General features: G+C 35.5%; 2 protein-coding genes across 13 annotated transcripts; both read left to right on the top strand.

Annotated features, from left to right (window-relative positions):
* Positions 1 to 688: 688 nt before the first annotated feature.
* LOC112527660 (pentatricopeptide repeat-containing protein At5g13270, chloroplastic) lies at positions 689 to 11,137 on the top strand. 8 transcript variants are annotated; one of them, XM_025138424.1, is made up of 8 exons: positions 689 to 819; positions 4,404 to 4,466; positions 4,758 to 5,233; positions 6,592 to 8,579; positions 8,740 to 9,007; positions 9,290 to 9,363; positions 9,464 to 9,543; positions 10,866 to 11,137. In XM_025138424.1, coding segments are annotated over exons 4-6 (2,163 nt in total). In that variant the 5' UTR covers positions 689 to 819; positions 4,404 to 4,466; positions 4,758 to 5,233; positions 6,592 to 6,686; the 3' UTR covers positions 9,292 to 9,363; positions 9,464 to 9,543; positions 10,866 to 11,137. The 8 variants fall into 8 exon arrangements, 6 of the variants coding, with proteins under 6 accessions (XP_024994192.1, XP_024994190.1, XP_024994189.1 ...); XM_025138422.1 differs by having other exon boundaries at positions 9,255 to 9,363; XM_025138421.1 differs by having other exon boundaries at positions 6,592 to 9,007.
* Positions 11,138 to 12,547: 1,410 nt separating this feature from the next.
* LOC112527350 (uncharacterized PKHD-type hydroxylase At1g22950-like) lies at positions 12,548 to 24,766 on the top strand. Of its 5 annotated transcripts, none has more exons than XM_025137950.1 (9): positions 12,548 to 12,923; positions 16,885 to 16,932; positions 18,131 to 18,316; positions 18,423 to 18,573; positions 18,703 to 18,789; positions 20,701 to 20,825; positions 21,828 to 21,946; positions 23,849 to 23,960; positions 24,044 to 24,766. In XM_025137950.1, the coding sequence occupies exons 1-9, from the start codon at positions 12,603 to 12,605 to the stop codon at positions 24,077 to 24,079; spliced, it is 1,185 nt and encodes a 394-aa protein (XP_024993718.1). In that variant the 5' UTR covers positions 12,548 to 12,602; the 3' UTR covers positions 24,080 to 24,766. The 5 variants fall into 5 exon arrangements, with proteins under 5 accessions (XP_024993718.1, XP_024993717.1, XP_024993716.1 ...); XM_025137949.1 differs by having other exon boundaries at positions 20,698 to 20,825; XM_025137948.1 differs by having other exon boundaries at positions 16,885 to 16,944.
* The last annotated feature ends 725 nt before the right edge of the window (positions 24,767 to 25,491 follow it).

The raw sequence follows: 25,491 nt of genomic DNA, 5'->3' as shown, positions 1-25,491 counted from the left end.
TAACGCTCCATATCTGAATTCGTGTAACTAACTGCAGATAAACATAATCAAATACAAGATAAACATCTCATTTTAAATATAATAAATCTAAAATATAATTAAGATAATCATTAAGTTCTAACAAAATACTTAAGTATTATTTTTATAAAATGTTATATTATTAAATCAAAAATAAATTATTTCATTATTAAACTTAAATTAAATTATAATTGAAAATTGAATTAAAGAAATTACATAAAAAAACAAAAAAACTTCTAAATAGTTAATTTGATACTAATGTTGATATATTTATTTTTGAAATTTTATGATATTTTGAAATTTATTTTTTATTCAAAAATAAAAACATTATTTGTTTTCTTTAAACCATATAAAAACTGTATTATAACATAATAGAGACGGAACGAAACATTAAAATCTAAATATATCTTATTATATTATTTGAGTACCTTTTAATATAAATAAATTTATATATTTAGAAAAACCGTGGTAACGGCGCTGTTTGTTTAGCTGTGAGCGATTCCATTCAGACCTTCGCTCAGAGACCCAAAATGTTTGGTATTGTTTTAGGGGAGTGTTAATGGCAACTCCTTTCATGTCAAAATAATTTCATTTCAAGTATTGAGAATATAAAAAGTTTACATGATGTTGATGTGTGTTAGGGGTGCATTAGCCCACCCCTTGTTTTAACCTGATCTGAATGATTCCAAAGGCTCTGTACCATTTAGTGTCCTGCAGATATCCATATCATTCAGAGCGATATCAATCTCGGTTCACTCCTGGTCGCTACTACTCTCGTCTCTCTACTGATCAATCTAACAGGTATCAATCTTGCATCTGGTTATCAATCTCGACCCTTTCATTGTTTGATTACTCCTCGTTGGGTCTATCATTTCTTCTAGCTCATATTTTTTGCCATCTTCTATGAAACCAAATTAGTATAGGTTATAAAAGATATCTGATCAATTATATGTTTCTCAAGTATTTATGAAGCTCGGTGGTGTGAAATTGAAGTAATGTTGAGTTATTTGTTTTTTTTATGAACACCAACTGTTTGATAAAATTCCTCAATGAACACCAACAGAAGCGTAGGGAATAGACAAAGCAAGAAAGTAAGTTTTGGGTATAACCACTGTGACCAACTGTATGAACACCAACAGAGGTGTAGGGAATTACAAAGCAATAAAGTAAGTTTTGGGTATAAACCACTGTGTATTTTATTTCATCGGAAGCTAGCCTTTTATAGGATCTACAAAAAACATAAAGAAGCTAGAAAGCAAAAAACTACCTAAAAAGCAGTAAAAATAAAACATAAATAAGCTAACGTTCTAAAGATTTCCCATGATTCTAGCATCAAACTTTGAATTAAAGACTTGACTTGGTCTTCAATACTCTCCCTTGATTCAAAGTTAGTGATGCGTAATTGATCTTGAAATTCTTCAAACTTGGCTCTTGGAAGAGACTTGGTGAATAAGTCTGCTAATTGTTGCTCTGACGTGCAGGATTGTAGCTGCACTTTTTCTTCAACAACCAAATCTCGTATAAAATGATGTTTAATCTTTGTTGAACCGTAACCGGATTTCTTCTACAATCGTGTGAATCACTTTCCAAATTCGATATTTCGACCGTATATGCTTGGTATCACGAAATCCGATTGGGATAATTGTAAAAGCAACAATCTTGATTTTGGCCGAAATCAAGATCAAAAACCAGAGAGAATATAGAGCATCTCCAATCTTCCGTGTGTGCCCAAAAAACTGATCATCCGAAATTAGATCTCAAAACTCAAAACGGGAGTTACCAAGTTATAGAATTCACAATCATGCCACAGAAAATTCAAGAATTTTTCATTATAAACCCTATACTTATATAATTTCGGGCCGGGGCGCTGCCCCGCACCCCGCTAGTGGCTCTGCCCCTAGGACCCCATTACACTAAATGTAACCGGTGACACTAAAATCAGGGGGCGTTGCCCCCCTAAATATTACCGGGACCGACTTAGACTAATACAAGTGTGCACTCCACACTCTCCATACTTGTTTTAGAACAAAGTTCAATCCCCTTGAAACACACGTATAAAATCCATTACACTAAATGTAACCGGCGACACTAAAATCACCAACAATCTTGATGTGTTTAGTCCTACCATGTAATACCGGGTTCTTTGTCATGGCAATTGCTGACCTGTTGTCACAAAATATGGTAGTGGTTTGATGTTGTGTCTGATTCAAGGCACTTAGCACCCTCCTCAGCCATACAACTTGACAGGCTGCTGCTGTCGCAGCAACGTACTCGGCTTCTGTTGACGACAAAGCCACTGTAGCTTGCTTCTTTGATGCACAAGTGACTGCTCCCGATCCAACAGTGAAACAATTTCCACCAGTACTCTTCATGTCTCCTTTCCTTCTTTGATGCACAAGTGACTGCTCCTGATCCAAGAGTGAAACAATTTCCCCCGGTACTCTTCATGTCTCCTTTCCTTCTTGCTTTGAATACCAAATTCCTTATAATGTTGTAGCTTTGCTTCTCCAAAGTGTTGCTTACTTGGGCAGTGCATAAACCTTGATACAAGACAAACTTCGTATGCCAAGTCGGGTCTACGTCCCACAAGACTTCTAAACTCCCTTGCATCTGTCAATCCTGTACCATCATCAATAACCAATTTCTCACTCGCATTCATTGGTGTTTTACAACCTTTCATACCAAATTGCTTCAAAAGCTCTATCACATACTTTTGTTGGGATAGAAATATCCAATTTCTTCGTTGTTGCACTTCAAGGCCAAGAAAGAAGCTCAATTCCCCGAAGTTAGTTATTTCAAACTTGTTGCAGAAATAAGTTGCATATATGAACCTGTGTAAATCATGTCATCTACATTCAAATTTACCAACATAATATTTTCAGCTCCTTGTCTCTTTATGTAATGTTGGCTCATTAGAGCTTCTTTTAAACCCATTTAGACGAAAAAATTCATCTATCTTACTGTACCATGCTCTAGGGCCTGCCTTAAACCATACACTGCTTTCTCAAGTGTGTACACTTTGTGCTCTTCTCCAAGGACTTCAAAGAATTCTGGTTGTTGAACATAAACTTCCTCTTTTAATTCCCTATTTAAGAACACAAACTTCATGTCAATGTGGAAATTGTCCATTGCATTTGTGCAGTCAATGCTAGAATAATTCTTACCGTTTCAAATCTTGCAACAGGTGAGAATGTTTCTTCAAAGTCTATCCCCTGCTCTTGAACATATCCGCATGCCACCAATCTAGCCTTGTGCTTCTAAATTGTGCCATCAGAGTGGAATTTTGTCTCGAAGATCCACTTAAGGCTAATTGCCTTTTTTCTTCGGGTAGCTCAACTAGCTTCCATGTTCCATTCCTTTCGATGGAATTAATTTCTTCTTGCATAGCTGTCCTCCAAACTTCATTATTTATTGCAAGCCCGACATTATTCCAAACTTCATTATTTATTGTAAGCCCGACAAATAAGTTAAAGTCATAGCCTTTTTCTTCAATCTCGAATTGCTTCTTTGGAATGTTGCCACACTTACTTTTATCGTGGTTGCATTTCTTCATGATTAATATCTTCTTGACCGCATCACCATGTCCTATGCACATCTAGTCACTAGTCGGGCTTGGGCAACCAATCGTGCTTCGGACGGGGATCAACGAGCTGCCCATCAGCAAAAATAGAGAAGAAACCCCTGTTGCCGCCACTTTGGACATTAACCGGTTGTGAGACACCATTTCGGGTGTTAACTGGGTTGTTCTTCCGGGAGGCCTTCTTCTTGTACTTCTGTAATTGTTGTTGAGCTGTTGGTGTTCTTGACCCAGACTTCCTGCTCATTGAACTGCACATCTCTACTAATAACAACACAATTTTTATATATTTCAAATAATCTACCTGCCTTGGAACTAGAAGAATACCCCACAAATATATATATCTTTCTCTTTTGATCTAACTTGCTTCGACCAAATGGAATCAAAGCATAACATATGCATTCCAAATATATGTTGATGGCTGACAAAGGGTTTAGATTCATACTACGCTTCGTAGGAAGTGACATTCCAAACAGCTTTCGTGGGAGATATGTTGATTAGATGAACATCTGTTGATACTGCTTCGGCGCAAAACTCGTCTTCCAGGTTATTGGTTTTGAGCATCAATCTTGCCATCTCAATGATAGTCCTGTTCTTCCGTTCTGCTATACCATTTTGTTCAGGAGTATAAGGGGCTGTAAGTTCTCTCTTGATTCCATGCCCGTCATAGAAACTACTAAACTCCTTTGAGAGAAACTCTTCTCCTTTGTCCGTCCTCAATACTTTGATTTTTCTATTACATTGGTTCTCTGTGTAGGCTTTAAATTTCTTGAAAAACTCAAAAGCCTATCCTTTAAATTCTGTGCAGGTTCTCAGATACCGTTCCTTTTCCTTCAATTTGAACTTGCCTATCCTCTCCCAAGCAAACTTGGTATTTCATTTTTTCATCCAGATCTTTAAATTTCTCCTTATCTCTTGTCATATGATTCGAACATGCACTATCAAGATACCAAATATCTTTTTTCATAATTTGATGACTTACATATGTCATGAAGAGGTAGTCTTCTTCATCTTTCTCTGCATATTGTGCATGCCTATTTATGCCCTAACAATCGTCTTCTTTGTAACCATATTTCTTGCAGTTGGTACACTGGAGAGTATTGCTCATTCTTCCACGTCCTCTGCCTCTAAAACCACCTTTTCCTCTACCATGATTTTGCAGACGAGCTTGCTCCCCATGAACTTGAAAGGCCTGCTCATCTTCTTTACAACATTTCTGCTTATTCTAGTCTCATGTGTTTGGAGAGACCCCATGAGTTCATCAACCGAGTAAGTGGATAGATCTTTGGGTTCCTCTATGGCTTCGACAACGTGATCAAACTTGGCTGACAGACTCCTTAGAATCTTTGCAATAACAATGTCATCTGCCACTTTATCACTATATGCTCTCATTTGGCTAACGATGCCTGAAATTCAAGCAAGATAGCTTGAATCGTTTCATTACTCTTTATGCTTGCCGACTCAAAGTCTCGCCTCAAGGACTACAATTTCACTGTGATCACCTTGGTACTCGACTTTGAGTGTGTCCCATGCCTCCTTTGCTGAAGTTGCTGCTGCAATCCTTGAGAATATAGTCTCATCCATGGCTTGTTGAATGACGAACATGGCCTTCACGTCTTCCTTTACATAGCAAAGAAAGTAAGTTTTGGGTATAAACCCATGTGTATTTTATTTCACCAGAAGCTAGCCTTTTATAGGCTTTACATATAACAGAAAGAAGCTAGAAAGCAGGAAACTACCTAAAAAGCAGTAAAATAATCAGTAATTAACGTTCTAAAGGTCTCCCATGATTCTAGCATCTAACTTTGAATTAAAGACTTGACTTAGTCTTCAATAAGAGGTTGTAGCTGCTGCTGTGATGTACTTCATATACCAGAACGAAATACACTAGTTCTTCAGGAAAAGGGAAAGAAATATATTTAAGGGGAATGTTGGTGTTGAGTATTTGGTTGGTTAAATACCAACCGTTTGGTAATATAAATAAGATGAAAGGGTATAATCTAATAAGGAAGTGGGTCTATGGCTTATTAGTTGAAAGGTCAATGCAAAATTGAGTTGATTGCACTTGCCAAAGTGATCCTCACATGATTCCAAAGACAAAACGTGCATTAGATGTCTTAAGGAAAATTTGGTATTATGTATAATATGTGAATTACCAACATTTTAGCTTCGGATGTTAGCAGCTTATAGGATTCGTGGATCGACTAATGTTCTATTAGTGGTTCTCTTTGCATCTGGATTATATACCAGAGAAGTAATTAAGGTGGGCAAAAGTTTATCACGTTTCTAGACAATTGGTTGCGCTATGTTACAGGGATTACGTACAATTAGAATCTTGAAAGAATTCTCTAGAAGTTAATTTGGTAATTCACTCGCATACCAGAGAAGTACAATAACAGTAAATATGCTCTTGTTCACAATCATGTTTGGTCATTTTCTCATTGTGTGGTCACACACCCTATTCACATTTCTGCTACATTAATCTTATGTGCATATCATCTTTTGGTGGCCCAAGATTATGCCTTCCAAATCATACTCCCGCTGTCCCAAAATAAATGTCCACAATGAAAAGGCACATAGTTTTAGAAATATGTAAGTATTACCCTCTTTAATCAACCAAGTGACAATTTTAACTATAATAATAGAGAGAGTAATGTATTTCTCCATCTCATAAAATCATAATTAAGGGTAGAATTGGAAAGATGACGCTTACTTTTGAAAATGGACATTTATTTTGAGACAACCTAAAATAGAATTGTGGACACTTATTTTACGAGAGAGGGGGTAACAAGTCTAAGGATTCTTTTATAAACTTACCTATGAGCTTGGATGAAATTTTCTGACATAACACTCCCAAAGCTAGTCCTATTTCATCCACTTCCCTTATCCTATGACTATCATCTCACCAATCTCTCCATCTTTTATTAGTTCTTTTAAGAAAATCTTTACATGCTTACCTACTACATTTGCATTAATCTTGGTCATGACTTGAACAGGTCAAGGAGAAATACAACCCTTGATGCCGTTGCCTACTTGCCTCTATACCTTCCTACTCATAGACATGTCTATTTTTAACCAGAACTAGTTTTTGATGTTGCGGCACGTTGATCTCGTTGCATCGATGGCTGCTATTCCAATGGGGCCATCGCCAACTCCTCCTGATAAAACTTCATTGATTAAAACTGCAAATTTTGCCCGAATCCCTTCTAAGTTGTCTCTAAAATCAAACGTTTCTTCACCAAAAGCACCGCTGGTTCAACAAGGTCGTATTGAAAATGTCCATTTGGTTTCATTATCCAAACAAGGGAAAATTCAAGAAGCTGGAGATTTCATTAAAGAAATGGACAAGTCTGGTGTTTCGGTAACACTTCACTCGTATGAATGCTTGCTTGAAATGTGTGCTGATTTACGGCATCTGCCAGTTGGAAAGTTCATTCATGATCATTTCCAGAGCTCCCTTGGCACACCACCCATTTTCATCCAGAATTGTGCTCTGCGAATGTATTGTGAGTGTGGAAGTTTTTCAGACGCAAACAGGTTGTTTGATGAAATGACCGAGAGAAATTTGGCTTCCTGGGCCATACTCATATCTGCATATGCAAAAGCAGGACTCATAGGAAAGGCAGTGAAGTTGTTTTCATGTATGAAGACTATCGAACCAGATTTTACCATTTATATCAGCATTTTGCAATCTTTAGTAGACTCATCAAGTTTAGAACTTGGTAAACAGATGCATTCACTTGCAATCAAGAATGGATTCACTCACATTGTTAAAGTGGATACGACCATATTAAGTATGTATGTGAAATGTGGATGCTTAGATAGTGCCGAACTAAGTTTTGATCAGATGGCTGAGAAGAATGCTGTAGCATGGACTGCTTTGATGGTTGGTTACATGCAAATAGAGAAGAGAGTAGAAGTTATAGATTTGTTTCTTGCAATGGTAAAAGAAGGTGTTCAGCTTGATGAATATGTGTTCTCAATTACCCTAAAGGCGTGTGCTTGCTTGGAGAACCAAGCAATCGGCCAACAAATTCATGGCTACATTTTGAAGCTCGGGATGGCAGATGAAGCTTCGGTTGGAACTCCACTTGTGGACTTCTATGTGAAATGTGGAAGTATAGAATCTGCTACCCGAGCATTTAACAAGATATCTGAACCAAATGATTTTTCTTGGAGTGCTCTAATTACAGGCTATTCCCAATCCGGTGAATTTGATGAATGTCTGAAAGTTTTCAAGTCCTTGAAAAGTAGAGATGCAGTGCTGAATTCATTCATTTACACTAGCATCTTCCAAGCATGCTCTGCCGTTGCAGCTTTCGATTTGGGTGCTCAAGCTCATGGTGATGCTATAAAAAGAGGCTTGGTTTCGTATCTATATGGCGAAAGTGCCATGATTACTATGTATGCACGATGTGGTCGGTTAGATTATGCACGTCAAGTATTTGAATCCATTCGGAAACCAGATAACGTCACCTGGACTGCTATAATTGCTGGCTGTGCTTACCATGGTAACGCATCTGAAGCTCTACGCCTTTTTAGAAGGATGCTCTCTTCTGACGTGAACCCAAATGCGATTACTTTCATAGCGGTTTTTACTGCTTATAACTATTCCGGTTTGATCAAAGAAGCCAAAGAATGCCTTGATTCTATGAGTAGTCGGTATGGTGTGCAGCCAAATATTAATCACTACAACTGCATGATTGACATATATGCCCGTGCTGGTAGACTAGAGGAATCACTTGAGATGATAAAAAACATGCCATTTGAACCCGATCCAATGAGTTGGAAGTGTTTATTAGGGGGCTGCTCAATCCATAAAAACTTCAAACTTGGAAAAATTGCATCCGAAAACCTCCTACGACTTGATCCACACGATACAGCTGCGTATGTTCTTATGTTCAACTTGCATGCTTCATCTAGAAATTGGGAAGAAGCAGGTTTGGTTAGAAAGATGATGGCAGAGAGGAACTTAAGAAAAGAGGTAAGCTGCAGCTGGATAAGTATTAAGGGTAAAATGCATCGGTTCGTTGTGGGTGATCAACATCATCCACAGGCGCAAGAAATTTACTTAAAGTTAAAGGAGTTTGAGTACCCCAAAACTAGTAATCAAGAAGTCTTGCTAACTGAAGATGATGTTTCAGATATTTTGCCGGAACGCAGGGAACAACTTCTTGATCATAGTGAGAGACTTGCAATTGCTTATGGTCTTATATCAACCAGTAAAGGTTCTCCGATCACAATCTTCAAGAATCTGCGTGCTTGCAAAGATTGCCATGAATTTGCAAAACATGTATCGATGGTCACAGGACAAGAAATTGTTGTTAGAGATGCGAATCGATTCCATCATTTCAAATCTGGGAAATGTTCTTGTGGTGATTATTGGTAGTGACCTACCTGTTGGATTGAATTGTAAGATAGGATCCACATTCGATTATTTTCTTGAAGAAGTATATAATTGATCATTATATTTCTACAGTTATGACCTCCAATCGGTTTTCCTTCCCTTTCTTCCTTCTCTTTGTGTTTTTCATTTTCTTTTTGTCTTTCAGATTGGTTTTGCTGTTGTTTCCAAGATGTCTAAATTGATTAATTAGACTGTCTACTTGATTTGATACGAGTCAAATTTGGAACCTGAGATAGCTGCCATGTGATACAGGAGAAATATTGCCCGATAATTGAATACTTTTGCAGGATCTGGAGATGTCATTCTGCATCAAGGGTATATGGTTGGCTTATATATACCAAGGCATTCTTCAAGAGACAGTGTAAGGACTTTTTTGCTCTTCTGTATCGAGTTCGTATACCTCAAGTTGCCAATATGATTGTTTCATATGGCTTATTTATCATCGATATTTCAACTTGTAGGAAAATCATTTCATGACGATTATTGCTAAGTTGGCATTAATGATGGAAGACTTTCTGATGCATATGTTGACTGCTTTAAGGTACTCCTAAGCAAGAATTCTGTTTGTTTTGTCAATTTTGATGCTTTATGACAACTGATGCATAGTATTATGATCAAAGCAAGTAATTACACTTTTGATATATCTTGAAAAATTTACCTTTATTTGGTAGGGTGAGATGAGTAACCGGTATGAAACGAAATGATGATAAGTATTTTTGATTAAGCTGATAAACCTCAAATTTGTTGTCATGAAAGTGGGTAACCTTACAACAAGGGTTAGAAATTAAGTGCAATTCCAGTTCTGGTAGGATTGTTGGTTTAGAACTCCCAAAGAAAAGATTAACTGGTAGTTTATCTGATCTTATTTCCAACTTAGGGTCCGTTCACCAAACACTTACCGATATGCACTTGCCGGTAAATTCAATACTATCATTTACTTGCCAGGTAAGATTTTAGTCCACCAAAACGGCATAGTATGCAACAATTTACCCGATAAGTACTAACCATGGTAAGAGTTGTCTCCTGCACTTACCGGGTAAGATTCTTAGTCCTTGCCTTCACTAGGGGTTAAGATTCTTGGTCCTTGTCATATTCATTAAGGTAATGTGACTTGGTGAACTCTTAACCCAAGTAAGCGTTTGGTAAACGGCCCCTTAGATCACCTTAAAACACGATCTTTCTAACAATTTTATAAAGTAAGGTCACTTACCTTAAATAAATGAGCATAGTAATGAACGAGAATCTTACTGATAAGAAGCAAGACAAGGATCGAAAGTAATTGACAAGTTGACGTAGTTATAGTCCCTAAAGATAAGTTGTCGTTTGTATGGTATACTTACCACATCATCTCCATTTTAACTTAACATCTACCTCAAAGAATCATATTTACACAATACCGTATCTGATTATTTAGAAAGAGAAACACATAACAGAGATGGAGTGATTTTCTTAAAGGAAAATTTCATGTATTGCATCCAGATCTGATAGCGTTGGATCCTCAAGTGGAAATCTCCCAACAATCGATTGAAATGATCTTCATTAGGATCCATTGGAAAGACCCATTTTTGACTTATCATCCTAATATATCTGCTTACAAGGCTTTGTCAACGATGAGGACATGAGTTTTCTAACAACTTTGATAGGAGACAAGTTAAGACTTTTTGTCCCTAATTGGTTTGATAAATTTCGATGGTTAGAGTATAGTGTAAAAGTATACAAAGTCTATTGTTTATGACAACGACATATATTGCTTTTCTTTTACCATATATTCACGTTTCAATTGTGCTTTGTTGTGAAAACTATTGACTTACCCTCATGAATGAGAAGAAAGTTAACTTGCAAATCTTTTTCCGTTGTAAACAGGGACAAATGACAGCGTGACACGTGTCCCCGGTTGTCCACATCCATCATAATGTCGTGAACATTCATGAATTATTCATGATGAATGATGCAACATTTACCATTCATGATGGATAACCCATGAATGTATGAGACACGTGCATGCTTTCTTTTGTCTTGGTTCATACCGAAACTTAGGTTTTCAGTAGAACACACCCCAATATATATTGGGTATCTTGGTACGATCCTGTTGTAACATTAAGATTTTATGTTGTCTAACACACATTTTCGCACTCCATACTCATGCATGCAATTATATGCCTACCAAAAGTAACATAAATTAATTCAATAACAAATTAAACAAGAATAAACACCGTCATATATCGATATATAGGTTTGTAGATTTGCAAATAAGTTAATTGAAGTTGTAACGAACAAAAGCATGAATTTGTTGCGTTATTTGACGATGATCTACGTCAACATAAGCCTTACTTCACACGTCACATATAATAATATGCACGTGAAACTACTCCATTATTGTTCCATTATGCAACACGACATGTGGGATGTCGTGTGATCCTACACATATTCTATTAAGAAGTCAAATGAATTTCCATTCAGGCAAAAAAAAAAAAAAAACATAGCTGACATTATTATTTAAGCAACGTCAACTACTAACCAAATATGTTTAATTTTTCCTAACTATGACAATTTTTGGTGCACGTATTAGCAAAAAAGGATCATCTGTACTCTATTTAAATAAATCAACAAGATTCGTTTACTATTTCATATATTTAAAAAACATAACATTTAATTGTATAAATAAATAATAAAAATGTGTTATTATTAACAAAATATTATAAAGCATTTGATAAAAATTCTTAAAACCTATTTTTTATGTACAAAGTACTGTTTATTGATGCATATTACTTAAAATTCAAGATTACAAGTAAATTGTGCATAAGTACAACTTATTAAAGCTTTATGTTTGAATTTGTGTAATTAACTGCGGATAAACATAATCAAGTAGACGATAAACATTTAATTTTAAAATATAAAAAATCTAAAATATAATTAGGATAATTATTGAGTTATAACAGAATACTTAATTATTATCTTTATAAAAAATATATTATTAAACCTAAATTAAGTTACTTCATTACGTTAAAAATTAAATTATAATAAAAAATTTGAATTAAAAAAATACACAAATAAGAACTTTTAAATAGTTAATTTGATACTAATATTGATATAATTTTTTGCAAATTTTATATGATATTTTTAAATTTATATTTTATTCAAAAATAGAAACATTATCTCTTTTTCAAAATCACATAAAATCGTATTATATCGACATGGATAAAAAAAACGAAATATTGAAATAGAAATATATCTTGATGCATTGCACAATTACCTTTCTAGTTATTAACAAAATATATAATACATTGTTTGATAAAGGCAAATCAAGAAACCTTATTACCTCAATAAAATCAAAAAATAAATAAAAACACATGAAAAAAATCTTGCATTTTTAGGACCAAAAGGTCATTTCAAATAAGAGTAGGGGGTAAAAGCGAACATAATATAAAAAAGAAGGACTGAGAGTTTAAAATAAATAAAGAAGGGGGTAGGGTGGTTAAATATCGTGGGAAACCTCAGATTAGAACCCATGAGCACACGACATACATAAACCCATCGTCTGAACAACATCGAACCCTATATGCACTAATCTTCTCTCTGCAATTTCTGCCAACAATCACCATGACTGCTCATAGTGGCGCTGATCGCCTAGATGCTTCTTCGTCGACTGCTCAGCCGGTGATGCCTGCCCCCGCAGGCAATGGAAATGCTAACGGAATTGGATCAGTGCCGATGAACTCCAATTACCGTCTCCGATTGATTCCTCATCAGGATCACAAACCGGATAACTACGATGATCTTCAATCGGAGTTCACTCCTTTTCTTTTCAGCTCACTTGAGCGATATTTGCCGCCGCATCTCTTGAATGTTTCTCGAGAAGCCAAGTATAGGTACATGCAGGGGATTCTGCGTCGTTATTCGACTGAAGGAGATCGTACTCGTGTGAGTATCCAATTTTCTATATTTTACCATGTATTGACTGACTCAAAGACACTAAGATGAACTGAACAAACTGTATTAATGTAGGCTTGAACAGATTCGTAAGAACAATTTCCGAATTTCGTATTTCTCGTATTCATAATCACGCACAAAGGAATATATGATTTTTTTTTTCAACTTGTTAGTATATTATGCGCTGGGTTTGAAGGTTGGATATTGTTAGGATTATGATAGGCATCGACAACAAGGAAAGATAGTTTAAAAATTCTGAAACCATATTTTTTTTGAGGGATTGGATTCTAAAAATTTGAACTTTTAAGGTTTGCAGGAAAGGATAGAAGAGCTGACCAAGCTTGGTAAAGCGTTATTTGCTGTATTCACATCCACATGTGGAAGTTTATGGAAGTTCTATTTTTGTCACCCAAGATAGCTCCAAAGTTGACTTATGCTGATAGACTGGATTTGGAAAAAAAAATCAGAATTTAGATTGAATTAGGAAAAAGAAACTTAAAAATATAGATTGAATGAATGAAGATCATATTTATGGGCACAGAATTGAAGGAACCACCTGGGAAGTGTGATGTCTTATATTTGTTGCCTGCAAAGGACAAGCTTAAATTTAGTGCTTTGCATTAGATCAATGTCTGATAGGTCTCTTCATTAAGTGTAGGATGTTTGATCGATTTGTAACTTGTTTTCTGGAGCTGATGTCAAGGAAGCTATTGAAAGCTGTAAACTGTTATACTTCTTGTCAGTTGGTTCTATGCTTTTCATATGTGAAGCAGATAGTGCGTGGTATATAAGTTATAGTGTTCTTCTTGCTGACAACTTTAGAAGTTATAAACTTGCCCTACTTTATGCCTATTGTGAATATGGATACTATATTTGTAACGAGTACTTGGAAAGACACGTCATTATGACATATATTTCAGATAGGGTAAAATTTTCATATTAATAGATCTTATAACTTGAGAATTGGGAATTCATGGTAGCTGGGGTTCAAATGTTCACTGTGTTTCATCGTGTTTAGTGGACCTGCAAAACAAGGGGATAATACATTCAATAGCCTGTGCAAAAGGGAGAGATGGTGATCTTTGGCTTCTAACTTCTCTCTTGGTAGTTATGAGGCAATGCTACTATGTGGTTCATACAAGCTGAATATGTGGTTTACGTGTTTTGCAATATTGTTGGGCATGAACTATTAGAGAATGGATAGGTTGATCATTGACTTCTATCCTCTGTGGAAGGAATAAGCAATGCTTCTCTGGGATTCACTTTTAGAAAACCCTTCCTCTCATGGATAATCATATTTGGATATTGTTCTATGCACAATAAGTCTTCTTGTTGACTATGATTTCTAATTCAATTAAGCTCTATCAGTCGCCAACACAAAATGCTGGCCAGATATAATTTCTAATTCAATTAAGCTCAATTGTGTAGATTTGCTAAAACCAGATTGGATAGAAACAAAGAATTGCATTAGAATTGGCCTTCATATCTTTCTTGCCAATTAATTGAAGAACCTTTCTTTGTGCTACAGGTAAAAGAATCTGTCATGCTTGTTAATTTAATGTTGGATGATAATAATTTGCATAGGATTCGCACTTGAAAATTCCTTGGTCTTCCAAGGGAGCAAATAAATTAGTGCTTTATACTTTGCTGGGTTACAAGGATCATTTTGTTATAAAAAGTTTGCTACAGGAGGTTGCCGTGAACGTACTAATAAATTATATACAATTGTAGTGTCTTGAGAGGAAAGAGGCAAATTTTGTGTTTTGATGGATTATCTTCAAGTGTATGTTAAAAGGTGGGCATCACATTCTTCTTGTTGACTATGATTTCTAATTCAATTAAGCTCTATCAGTCGCCAACACAAAATGCTGGCCGGATTTAATTTCTATTTCGATTAAGCTCTATTGTGTAGATTTGCTAAAACCAGATTGGATGGATAGAAACAAAGAATTGCATTAGAATTTGGCCTTCATATCTTTCTTGCCAATTAATTGAAGAACCTTTCTTTGTGCTACAGGTAAAAGAACCTGTCACGCTTGTTAAATAAATGTTGGATGATAATAACTTGCATAGGATTCACACTTGAAAATTCCTTGGTCTTCCAAGGGAGCAAATAAATTAGTGCTTTATACTTTGCTGGGTTGCAAGGATCATTTTGTTATAGAAAGTTTGCTATAGGAGGATGCCGTGAATGTACTAATAAATTATATACTATTGTAGCGTCTTGAGAGGAAAGATGGGCAAATTTTGTGTTTTGATGGATTATTTTCAAGTCTATGCTAAAAGGTGGGATATCACAATTTTAATCGCTGTTCTCTTTGTGTGGGTTTGATAACATACGATAAATAAGAAATATCCTAGATTAGTGGTGATACGAGCTCTTATTATTGATGCCTCCCTATATAGAAAGTTTCCTAAATACCGACTACTACTTCGGATGAAATACAGTCGGAAATGCTTCCTTAATAGACAAATCGTCATAATTAAAATGTATGAAAATGTTACTTGACTTGAATACCCAGCTTCTTACATCCTCTATTGTTTCAGGCTAGTTATAGACGTGTTAAATTTTCTCCAAATAATCATACAAATAACTGTTACAAATTCCAAGAGTCCTTTTGCTTTGTTCATGATCATACTAGTAGTGGAGAATGAGAAGCCTCAACTCTTGAAAAACTTATACTGCAATTCCACATGTGTGATGACAGTTATACTAAAATCTACCTTTTCCAACCTCGGTTGATATTGCCTTTTAGTTTGCTTTCTGAATGGGTTTTATCTGGTTTGATTAATCCTCCTGAGCATTCTTCTCCCTATTAAGCTGTTTACAGCTTCCTTCTCTTGGATAAGGCTGTGAAGAATCTTTTCGAAGTGCTTGGTTTGTGCTATCATAGTTCATAGATCATTCTTTTTTTTGCAAAACTTCCTCAATGTAGCACATGGCTATTTTTTGGTCCCACCTCTTTTGGATTCTCACTTATAATGACTACTTTACATGGTATTCTTTCACTAGTTATATCATCTCTCTTTGCTTGTGTCTCATTTGTATGTCTGCAGGCTCTTTGAGTGAAACAGATTTAGTGCAAAAAGCCAGTGTTAAGAAGTTAAGACTAGGACATCTTTTCTCTAGTTTTACAGTTATTAGGGTTTTAGCAAGTTTTGAGGATGGCTGTGGTGTCGGTGAATATTTAAAGCTGATATGTGCCTAGAGCTTGACAAGGTCGTTTTCAGCTCCAATATTTAGAACTATATCTAAGATGAGGCGTTCCGAATTTTGCAGTTCAACCACTCTGCTCTTAATATTGTTGGTGTAGTACTACTACCATAAACAAAAAAATTACATATAAAGATGAATTATGTGAAGGTAATTCCTAATGTTGTAGTATTGTAGTAGGGCATAGAATTCCGGAAACAGCTAGACTGATTAACTATGATTGTAAGGGTAACCTGAGATTTCTCAGGCTTCACACGGAAGTCCATTCAATAAGAAGGCCTATACTTAAATAAATGTCTGAAGATTCAATACTTCGATCTCAGTGGTTGCATTTCTTTATTAAAATGAAGGAAACCCTAATTCAATGATAAACTCATATCACGCCAACTAATACCCATTCCAAGTTTCCAACATCATATAAAACCCCATGCTATGGTCCTAATCACCTAATCATCAACACTACTGTAATTTAAAAAAAAATGATGTCAAAGTGATGAGTACAACTAAGATTTCAAAAGGTACAACTTCAATTATCTGCTTACTCCCCGAATTCGATATTTCGTTCTTATGTAGTTAATTATATTTGGCTAATCTGTATATAATTAGATGAAATACTATCATAATCCTTTTCAAGTTTTATAGCGCCTTCTCCTTTCCTGTGAAGATTGATTTTAGAACTTTTTATGTTAATGTCTATTTTAATAGCTGATCATCTTTTTCATCACTTAATTTCAACAGGCCAAGAAGCACAAAGAATATAGGCAGAACATTATATCCAACTATCAGGTGAACTTTGAGGTGTCCTCTTGATGGATAGTTCTTGTCTCAGCCCCTTTTTGTTGGCTGGTGGTTTTGTTAAACTTAACATGTGGTTATTCTTTTAGTTTGGCTCCTATGCACCTTTGTTTATATCATAACAAAGGCAATCGATACATTGGTCTTGAACTTGAACTTGATATTAATTTGGGCTTGTTGAACTTGACTGGTCAGAAATCAAGTATACCCTTAATTTCTTATATGTATTTGAAATGAGATTTATCCCTTCACTCTTTGCCTGGATCAATATTTCCTTTCATGTACATTCTATAATAAATGTCCACTTACACTAGATAAAATATTTCTAACCTCCTATAATGACACAGCCTTATTTTCAATGTGAAAGTACCCAAGGGCTTGCGTAATTTCATTGTTCTTCAAAGATATTGTGAATAGAAAGTGGGAGTTCCTTGGGAAGAATGTCATTGTTATTTTCATTGATTTTACTCTGTTCTTGAGGTGGGCACTTGATGTGGAAGTTACATTTGAAAATTGAAATATCACATTTTAAATTTTTAAACGATAAGTGAATAATGCTATTACTTGTAGAGTATCACATGCACATGTAACAAAATGATCTTTCCATAATATCTCTTTGATTTATTTTTTAGCCTACCCCAAATAGTTCTATAAAAGGCTGCTACTTTGCAGTAACTCAATTCTCATAAAAATTATCGAAACCACTTAAAACGGTAATAAGTTCTATATTAATTTTTATTCGTTTATATTATGAGACTAGGGGCAAAACTTGGTTTTCTGAAGGCAATAAATTTAATATGCAAATCTCATTGCAAACAGTGAAGTACAATATGACACTCAATTAAAAAAGAGATTTATGCATGGTTAGACATGTCGCTATATATATATATATATATGTATGTATGTATGTATGTATGTATGTGTTCCCTAAGGTTAAAATGATCAACTAGTTTCAAGCCTTGTTTCTTTGCTGTTCACATTCTACGTACCTAAGGATTGTCCATCATGTCGATGGCTAATGATGCATTAAAGAAGAACTTGCTTCTTCTTTAGCATTCTTTTTAGATGTAATCTATCATATGAGATTAGTTACTTTTATCTCTGTTAAAGTGTTATATTTCCCTATTTTTGTATATTTTATTGATCACCCTGTCACTGATTTTATTTGTCCGCTTACACTTGCTTTCAGCCTCTGTACAGAGATTTATATCAATTGGATGCCACAACATTCTTTGTGCCGTCCTTTTTGGAGGCATTCATGGCCAGTGATTGCGACAGAGATCAAAGTATTAAAAGTATAATGTCTGAACCTGCTCCAGGAGTTTATACATTCAATATGCTGCAGCCACGTTTCTGTGATATGTTGCTAGCTGAGGTATCATCTAGCTCTGTTATTGCCATCCTAATGGTTGGCATGCTGATTTTAGTTTTCTGTGTAGTTTAGCTTTTATATGTTCTCTTATCAGGTTTTGCTTGTTTAGGTTGAAAATTTTGAGAAGTGGATTACTGAAACAAAATTCAGAGTCATGCGGCCCAATACGATGAACAAGTATGGTGCTGTTCTTGATGACTTTGGAATGGAATCCATGCTGCATAAGTTAATGGAAGACTTCATACGCCACATCTCAAAAAGTAAGTTACCACAAAGTAATATTATCTAAAAGCAGGTACAAGTTTGTTGTGAAGGCTGAATGAGTGAATGATGCTGTCAAACATTTCCTCATAATAATCAGCGGCTTTTTCATTTCAAAATTTGTGCAGTTTTCTTTGCTGATGTTGGGGGATATTCACTTGATTCCCATCATGGATTTGTGGTTGAGTATGGACTTAATAGAGATGTCGAATTGGGTATGTCAACCGACCAAATCTCATCCCTTTTACCATGCCCAAACTCTTCTTGACATTTTGGTTCCAAAATGTATCCTTGTATTGCAATTGTTTGTGATCCATCCTGATCCTTTTTATATGACTAAATAGTATGAAGTTTGTAAATTGTAGCAACTATGTGCAATGAGGCAAAAAGATTTTCAGACAATAAAATTTACATTAATAGTCTTGTCAGGATACAATACTTGGTTGTGGATGTCACTTAGCCTAGACATATATCTGTCATTTGTTAATGTCAATACGAGCATTCTACTTCTTTGCAGGAGTTGGGAAGTTGCTACTTTTCCTCTTAGAATCATTGTAACTGTTACTTGTAAGGCAAGCATGGCACATAGTTGAAAACAGCGTTGGTTCATGGTGCATAGGGTACTTCTTTCTTTGTGGACGTAAAGATTCACTCACACTATGCAACAATTCTGACAAGTGTCTCATAGAACTCTATCTAAATCTCTTTTGAGTGTGTCATGCCACTTAAAAGGCATATCTTGTAGCCAAGATTTGTGAGCTTAACCCATGTTTACAAACATTCTTTTGTGGAATTAGCATGGTGATCTTCAATGATGGGCTAAACTCGCAAATCTTTGCTATAAGACATGCCTTTAAGTGCATAACACATTGAAGAGAAAGGTGTACTTCTTCGAGAACTACTTGCAAGTACTGTTGCCCCATCTTCGTGGCATTGTGCTATTATGATCTACTAGGATTTGTGCATAAATCCATCAGTATCTAATGAGGAATGTTGTCCAAAAGATAGGCATAGGAAGGGAGTTCAATATTTAAAATGGATATGCATAAGAACATAGAGCTTGAGGAGTTTGGTAGGATTGAAGGGAAGAACTTTCTAACCCAGAATAACTTCCCATCAAGCTTTAAAAGCGAACAAGGAGTGGCATATGCTATATGCTGATTGATAGGGGAAGTTCTATTAATGCCGTTGCAAGGTAGAGAGGAAGATGTTGAAAATCAGATGCAGACAGACTAAGATCCCTATGTCACATGGATTACTAACATGAAGCTATTGAGTGACGCACAACATTTAATCTCCTTTCCAAGGGAAATATAGAGTATATTTATGCCTGTGTTACCAGTTCCCTCTACTGAGTTAGAGAAATCTTTCCTCATCCCTGCACCACTTCACCCTATGACATCCTTTCTCATGGTACAAATTAACAAGGGCTGATGCCTTGTCTGTGAACTGATGCAGGAATCTGATGGTTTTTACAGATATGTTGGGCCTTGGAAGGACATGTACAAGCTTACAGAAAGAGCTTACAATTTGAATGTGTTAGAATGATGATGATAATTAGCTTAGTGATAGTGTTCCTGCCTGTTCTCCCTGTCTTTCACTTCTGTATTCTTATTGACGTTCTCTTTTAACTGTTTTGGAAAGTAATTATTTGACTGTTCATTGTTTACACTGTATGTCAAGTTAGAGGTTCCTTCTCTTTATCCTGTTCTATTTTTCTTTCGTATTATTCTACATGGAAATGAAAAGCATTAATCTGGCCCCTTTCCAACTCCCAGTGCAATAGTAATCATAATTGCCTTACATTTCTGCTTAGTTTTAGTGCTTGGCCTCTGTTACTTCAATATTTTTCCTGTTAAGTGAAAAAAATACTAATTTTTTTGGTTACGTTCTTTTTTATCTGCATGTTCAATGGGGTTTCTTTTGTATTATGATTATTCTGCTGCTGTTGTTTGTTCAAGTAATGTATATAAATTGGATGCTGAGTGAGTTGCTGAACATTTCGTGTCATATTTATGCATTTGCTAAGGATATTTTAACTAGTACTTGCACAGTTATCTCTTAACTCTTGGCTATCTATCATAGCATTGTAGTTGGTTTAGAAACCTGATACTCTGCATTAGTAGGGTTCCATGTGGATGACTCAGAAGTGACCTTGAATGTTTGCTTGGGCAAGCAGTTCTCTGGTGGAGAGTTGTTTTTTAGAGGCGTGCGATGTGATAGGCATATGCATGACGAAGCACTACCTGAGGTACAGGATTATATTTTTCTGGTTATATCTCTATAATTTTCAGGTAAAAGGGTTCCTTTACTTTTTTTTGAGATTATTTTGAATTTAGTATCCTAGATTTTGTGGTACTATGCCTTTTTTTTGTTTTTGTTTTTAGTGATATCACAGCTTGGCCTATCTATGTGATTTCTTTAAAGCTTTTAAAATAATGCTCTCTCCATTCCATAATAAGTGCAACAATTTGTATTTACAAAGTTCTATATCAAATGCAACACGACTTAAGTTGGCAAGTTTTCATGATAACAAATGTCAATTTGTCTTTCATGCTGCCCCAACACAAATGTATTTAACTACTTATGTTCAATTGGTTCACCACAATCCCTACACGACTTACTTGGATTTGATGTTTTCATATTTTCTTGAAGGATCAACTGCACTCTTTTCACTTGTAACGTCAATATGCCACAAGCAAGGAGTTCTATGAAACCGGTTACAACCAAAAAATCTCCTTAATATGTGTGAGAAGTTAATCATTGCACTTATCATGTGACACAAGGGGTACCTATTAGCCGATTTTTCCATGATTGTGTCAAAAATGTTGTACAATACCTGAAATACTGAAAGATCTTGTCAGATATTTAATGACTACACCTATTTGTTAACAGATCAATATTTATGGTGAATGCCATGTAATAATAGCGACTGTAGGGCCGTTTGCAGTTCTTTGGATGAATATGTTATAGCCATCAACTAAATTAGCCAACCCGATAACAACCTTAAGCTAGGAGAGCGATAGGTCATATCATTTGATCATGTAATCTTTTTTCAAGCTTCCAGCTGAAACATGATGGTTGTGTGAATTGCTAAGTATATTTTATGGCTAAAGGTTGTTTCATTTAGGAGACATCTTAATTATTGCAAATTTCACATGCTATATATCGTGATATAACTTCAGATTAACAGTGTATCTTCAAACCATCATCTGTCTGGGTGAAAACTTAGCTGAAATTTTGTATATCACAGGAAATCTTTGAGTATTCACATGTCCCAGGCCATGCAATTATTCATCGTGGTCGCCATCGACATGGTGCCAGACCTACTACAGCTGGAAGTAGAGTCAATTTACTGCTTTGGTGCCGAAGGTATATATTCTTTCAACCTTGCAGTTTTGCTATTGGGAGATTGATAGAAATTCACATATGATCAAGAGTAAAACAAAAGATTTCTTGTGTTCTAGTAAACACATGGAATCCTCCATTCTCAAACTTTCATATTGATTGTACTATTTTGAACTTCAAGCTTTTTTTGTCTTCCACCTGGAACCTTTTTCCAGCAAGATAATTATTTAAAGTTCTTGGCTATTAACAGGATCTAGGCAGAAGTTTTAATAATAAGCATTTGCTTATATTACATAACTTGTTATACTGTGACCTGAATGAACTTGTGAACTTTATTATGTCATCTTGATCAACAAATGATCATTTATTTGTCATTTTTGCTATTTTGTCATTCATGCCCTCTCTTTGTTGTTTTTTCTGTATGAAGTTTCTTCCCCTGCTGTCCTCTTAGTAGAAAACTCTTCTTTCTCATCCTCTTTTTCTTGAAGTTCAGATAGCTGTTTGGTGGTAAAAGTAGATGGCTTTGCTGGGTATAGCACACACGCACACACTCCTAAGTTTTTTCTTCTTATGAATTATAAAAACATAGAAAGTTCCGCTGATATGGAATATGTTCTTTCATGGCGAGGTAGAAAGACTTCCATGTGAAGTTGAATGGAAGGGAATTGGTTTTGAGGGTGGATTGCCGAGTACTGTATGTGCTTTTGTGTTTTTGGAGAGGAAAAGGAGGAAAAAGAAAAGAGGCTTTTGGACCTTTTCCTAGATAGACCAAATCCAGCAGCAATATCATTGATCGTGCTATGCTTGTGATGTTGGGGTTTTCTGTTCTTATCTAGGTCTAATTTGAACCGGCCTGCTAAAGAATAACCTTGTACGAGGTCTTATAGAGATAAGTACATGGGGGATGTTATCAATTGAGATTTGACTGTGTGGAAGATCTCTCTATTCATGTGAGGTTCACCTCTTTGTGTACTCCATTGGTTTCACCATTTACTTATTTAGGTCTTAATATCATCCCACTAATTTGGATGATAAAAGGCTTCTTGGTCTTAGACCCACACATGATATTATATATTGCCAACTTTATAAATCATGTTGAAAAAAAGATCCTTCAAATGCCTTTTTTGCACACATTGTTTTCCATGTCAACCCAATAGTAACCACCACTAACAGCCTCTTTATAACCTGCAAGTGCAAAGTATATGCTCATAAGGGATTGTGAGTGTGGATTTTACTTTCAACTCTGATGTTTAGATTTTGACTATGAATGTTTCTATTAGCCCTATATTTCACACCAACACCAACTGTTACTCCAAATCTCTCCAATGGGCTCACCATTTCTTGCACCAAATTTGGTGCAACACTACTCATTTACACCATTTTCACAATTACAAATTTGTCCCCTGAACTTTCAGATTTATGTATTTTTACTTTACAAGTGTTCAGATTTTAAGAGTTTTTACGTGTTATATATTATATTATAAATATATTTATATTGATCTTATGTTTTAATCAATTGAATGGTTATGTATTCAGCTTCTTATAAAATTTATTAAGTTGTAAAAATTAAAAATATGGGTATAATTTCTAAAGCTGATAAATATATTATTTATAATTAAAGATAAAAAAGAATATATTTTTAGGATCTTACGTTTCAGTGTAAAAATTAGTGTTACCCATTGGAGAAAAATTACTGTAACAAATTGTACACCATTTTTTATGGAAATGGTATAAGGTTTGGAGTTACCTATCGGAGATTAGCAATCATATCCCATATATGGAAAAAAAGGAATAAGATTGCCAATGTCCTTTGCAGAAGCTATGCAAATTCTGAAACCATGATTTGCAACTCCAAGCAATTAGTTGTGGCGTAAACAATCTTTCGTCTTTGCGTATTATTGAATTAAGTTTGTTCTTTTCCTACAGTTCCGTGTTTAGAGAGTTGAAAAAACACAATAAGGGGTATGCAAGCTGGTGTGGAGATTGTCAACGGGAGAAGAGAGAACGGCTTAATCAGGCTGTGTCTGAAAAAAAAGCGGTACCGTTTTTCTTCATGTTTCTCAATCCCCTTTTAGAAATTTCATCTAAAACAGGCGTATTCATGTTGTCGCCATTTTGCAGGAGATGCTTAATGAGAGGAGGATGGTTCATGATTAGATGATGGAACGGGGTTGCTTTTGTTGTGTCGATAGATCAGTGTACATTTTGACCCTTCCTTTCTAAAACCGAACCACAATCATTGTGTCCGTTAGCATGACCTCTTTTAAGTTATTTGCGGTCATGCCTTCTGGTGATGAAATGTTGTTTATTATAGTCTGCAACTAAAGTGCTTCTCTATTCATGCATAATATATACTGCAACATTGGTCAATATCCTTTGCCTCTTTCTGGGCATGTAGAATGATGTGTTAGCTATCTTTTTAGGATGTAACTCATTCGCTTCTGCGCATTAGGTCTTAAGTTGTGTGGCTAGAAGATGATTGCGGATCAATCGTTTATCACTTCTATTTATAGGTTGATATAATCACAAGCCGGGAGGTCTTCACCATTGCTCAACTCATTGAGGTAAGAGTCAGATCTGGGCTCCGGCGAACTCAGGATTTTCCCGGAGCGGATATACCTTTAAGGTGGATCAAGGGTCTGCAAGTTCGTCTGAAGTCTGTTTAGCCGAATTCTACCTTTTCAGGGGATTTTTTTTAAAGTTTTTTTTGGTTGATTTCAGGGACTTTTTTCGTTTTTTGGTTGATATCCTTGTATTTTTTTAATATCCTGGAGCACTATTCAAAGCTAATGTGTATCTTTCATACCTCAAAAAGATTCTACTTGCAAAAATCGGTTGAGTAGATGTACAACTTCAAAATTCTACTTACAAAAATCGGTTGAGCAGATGCACAATCCGAAAATTCTACTAGCAAAAATCGGCTTAGCAGATGCACAGCCTGCCTCGGGGTCCTGGCTTGTTTGGTTTTATAGGTTGATATAAAAGTTGGGAGATTCGGTTAAGTATAGTTAAAGTGGTAAGATAATTAAATGAGAGTGAATCAATATAGGTGAGCGTGAGTTGAGATTGAGTTTTGCAGCAGCAGCAGCAGCAGCAGCATGGCCTGGTCTCCTTTGCTGAAAATTAATAACCGACTTCTCCGCTCTCTCTCTTTCTTTTACTTCAAACACCCAAAACAATAAATACATGTTTTAATTAATATACTATTTATTTCATTTTTCAATATTTTTTATTAACTTGGATATTCAACCCGTTATGTGAGCCGACTAATCGTAGGTCAACCACCTGCTTTGCAGATAGTCCAAAGTCACCGCATTTGAACTTCCGTGGCTATAAGAGGATTTTTATTTCTTCTTGAATTTGAACCTGAAACCTCCAAGTATTTTTGAACTTTAGAGCCAAAATCAAACTAATCAGACACCACCATTGTGGTTATTTTTCAATCTTTTATATTGTAGTAGATAATTATAACCAATTGAGAAACATGTGATCTATACTCCTCTATCTACACAATCTTCAATCGCAATACCAACTTTACACCAAATCATTTCAATCGAGACATTAAATCT

Source organism: Cynara cardunculus (genome assembly GCF_001531365.2).
Source record: "Cynara cardunculus var. scolymus isolate 2C chromosome LG 15, CcrdV1, whole genome shotgun sequence".
Taxonomy (NCBI): Eukaryota; Viridiplantae; Streptophyta; class Magnoliopsida; order Asterales; family Asteraceae; genus Cynara; species Cynara cardunculus.
The sequence above is the reverse complement of the archived record's forward strand: the minus strand, read 5'-3'. Positions and strand labels throughout refer to the sequence as shown.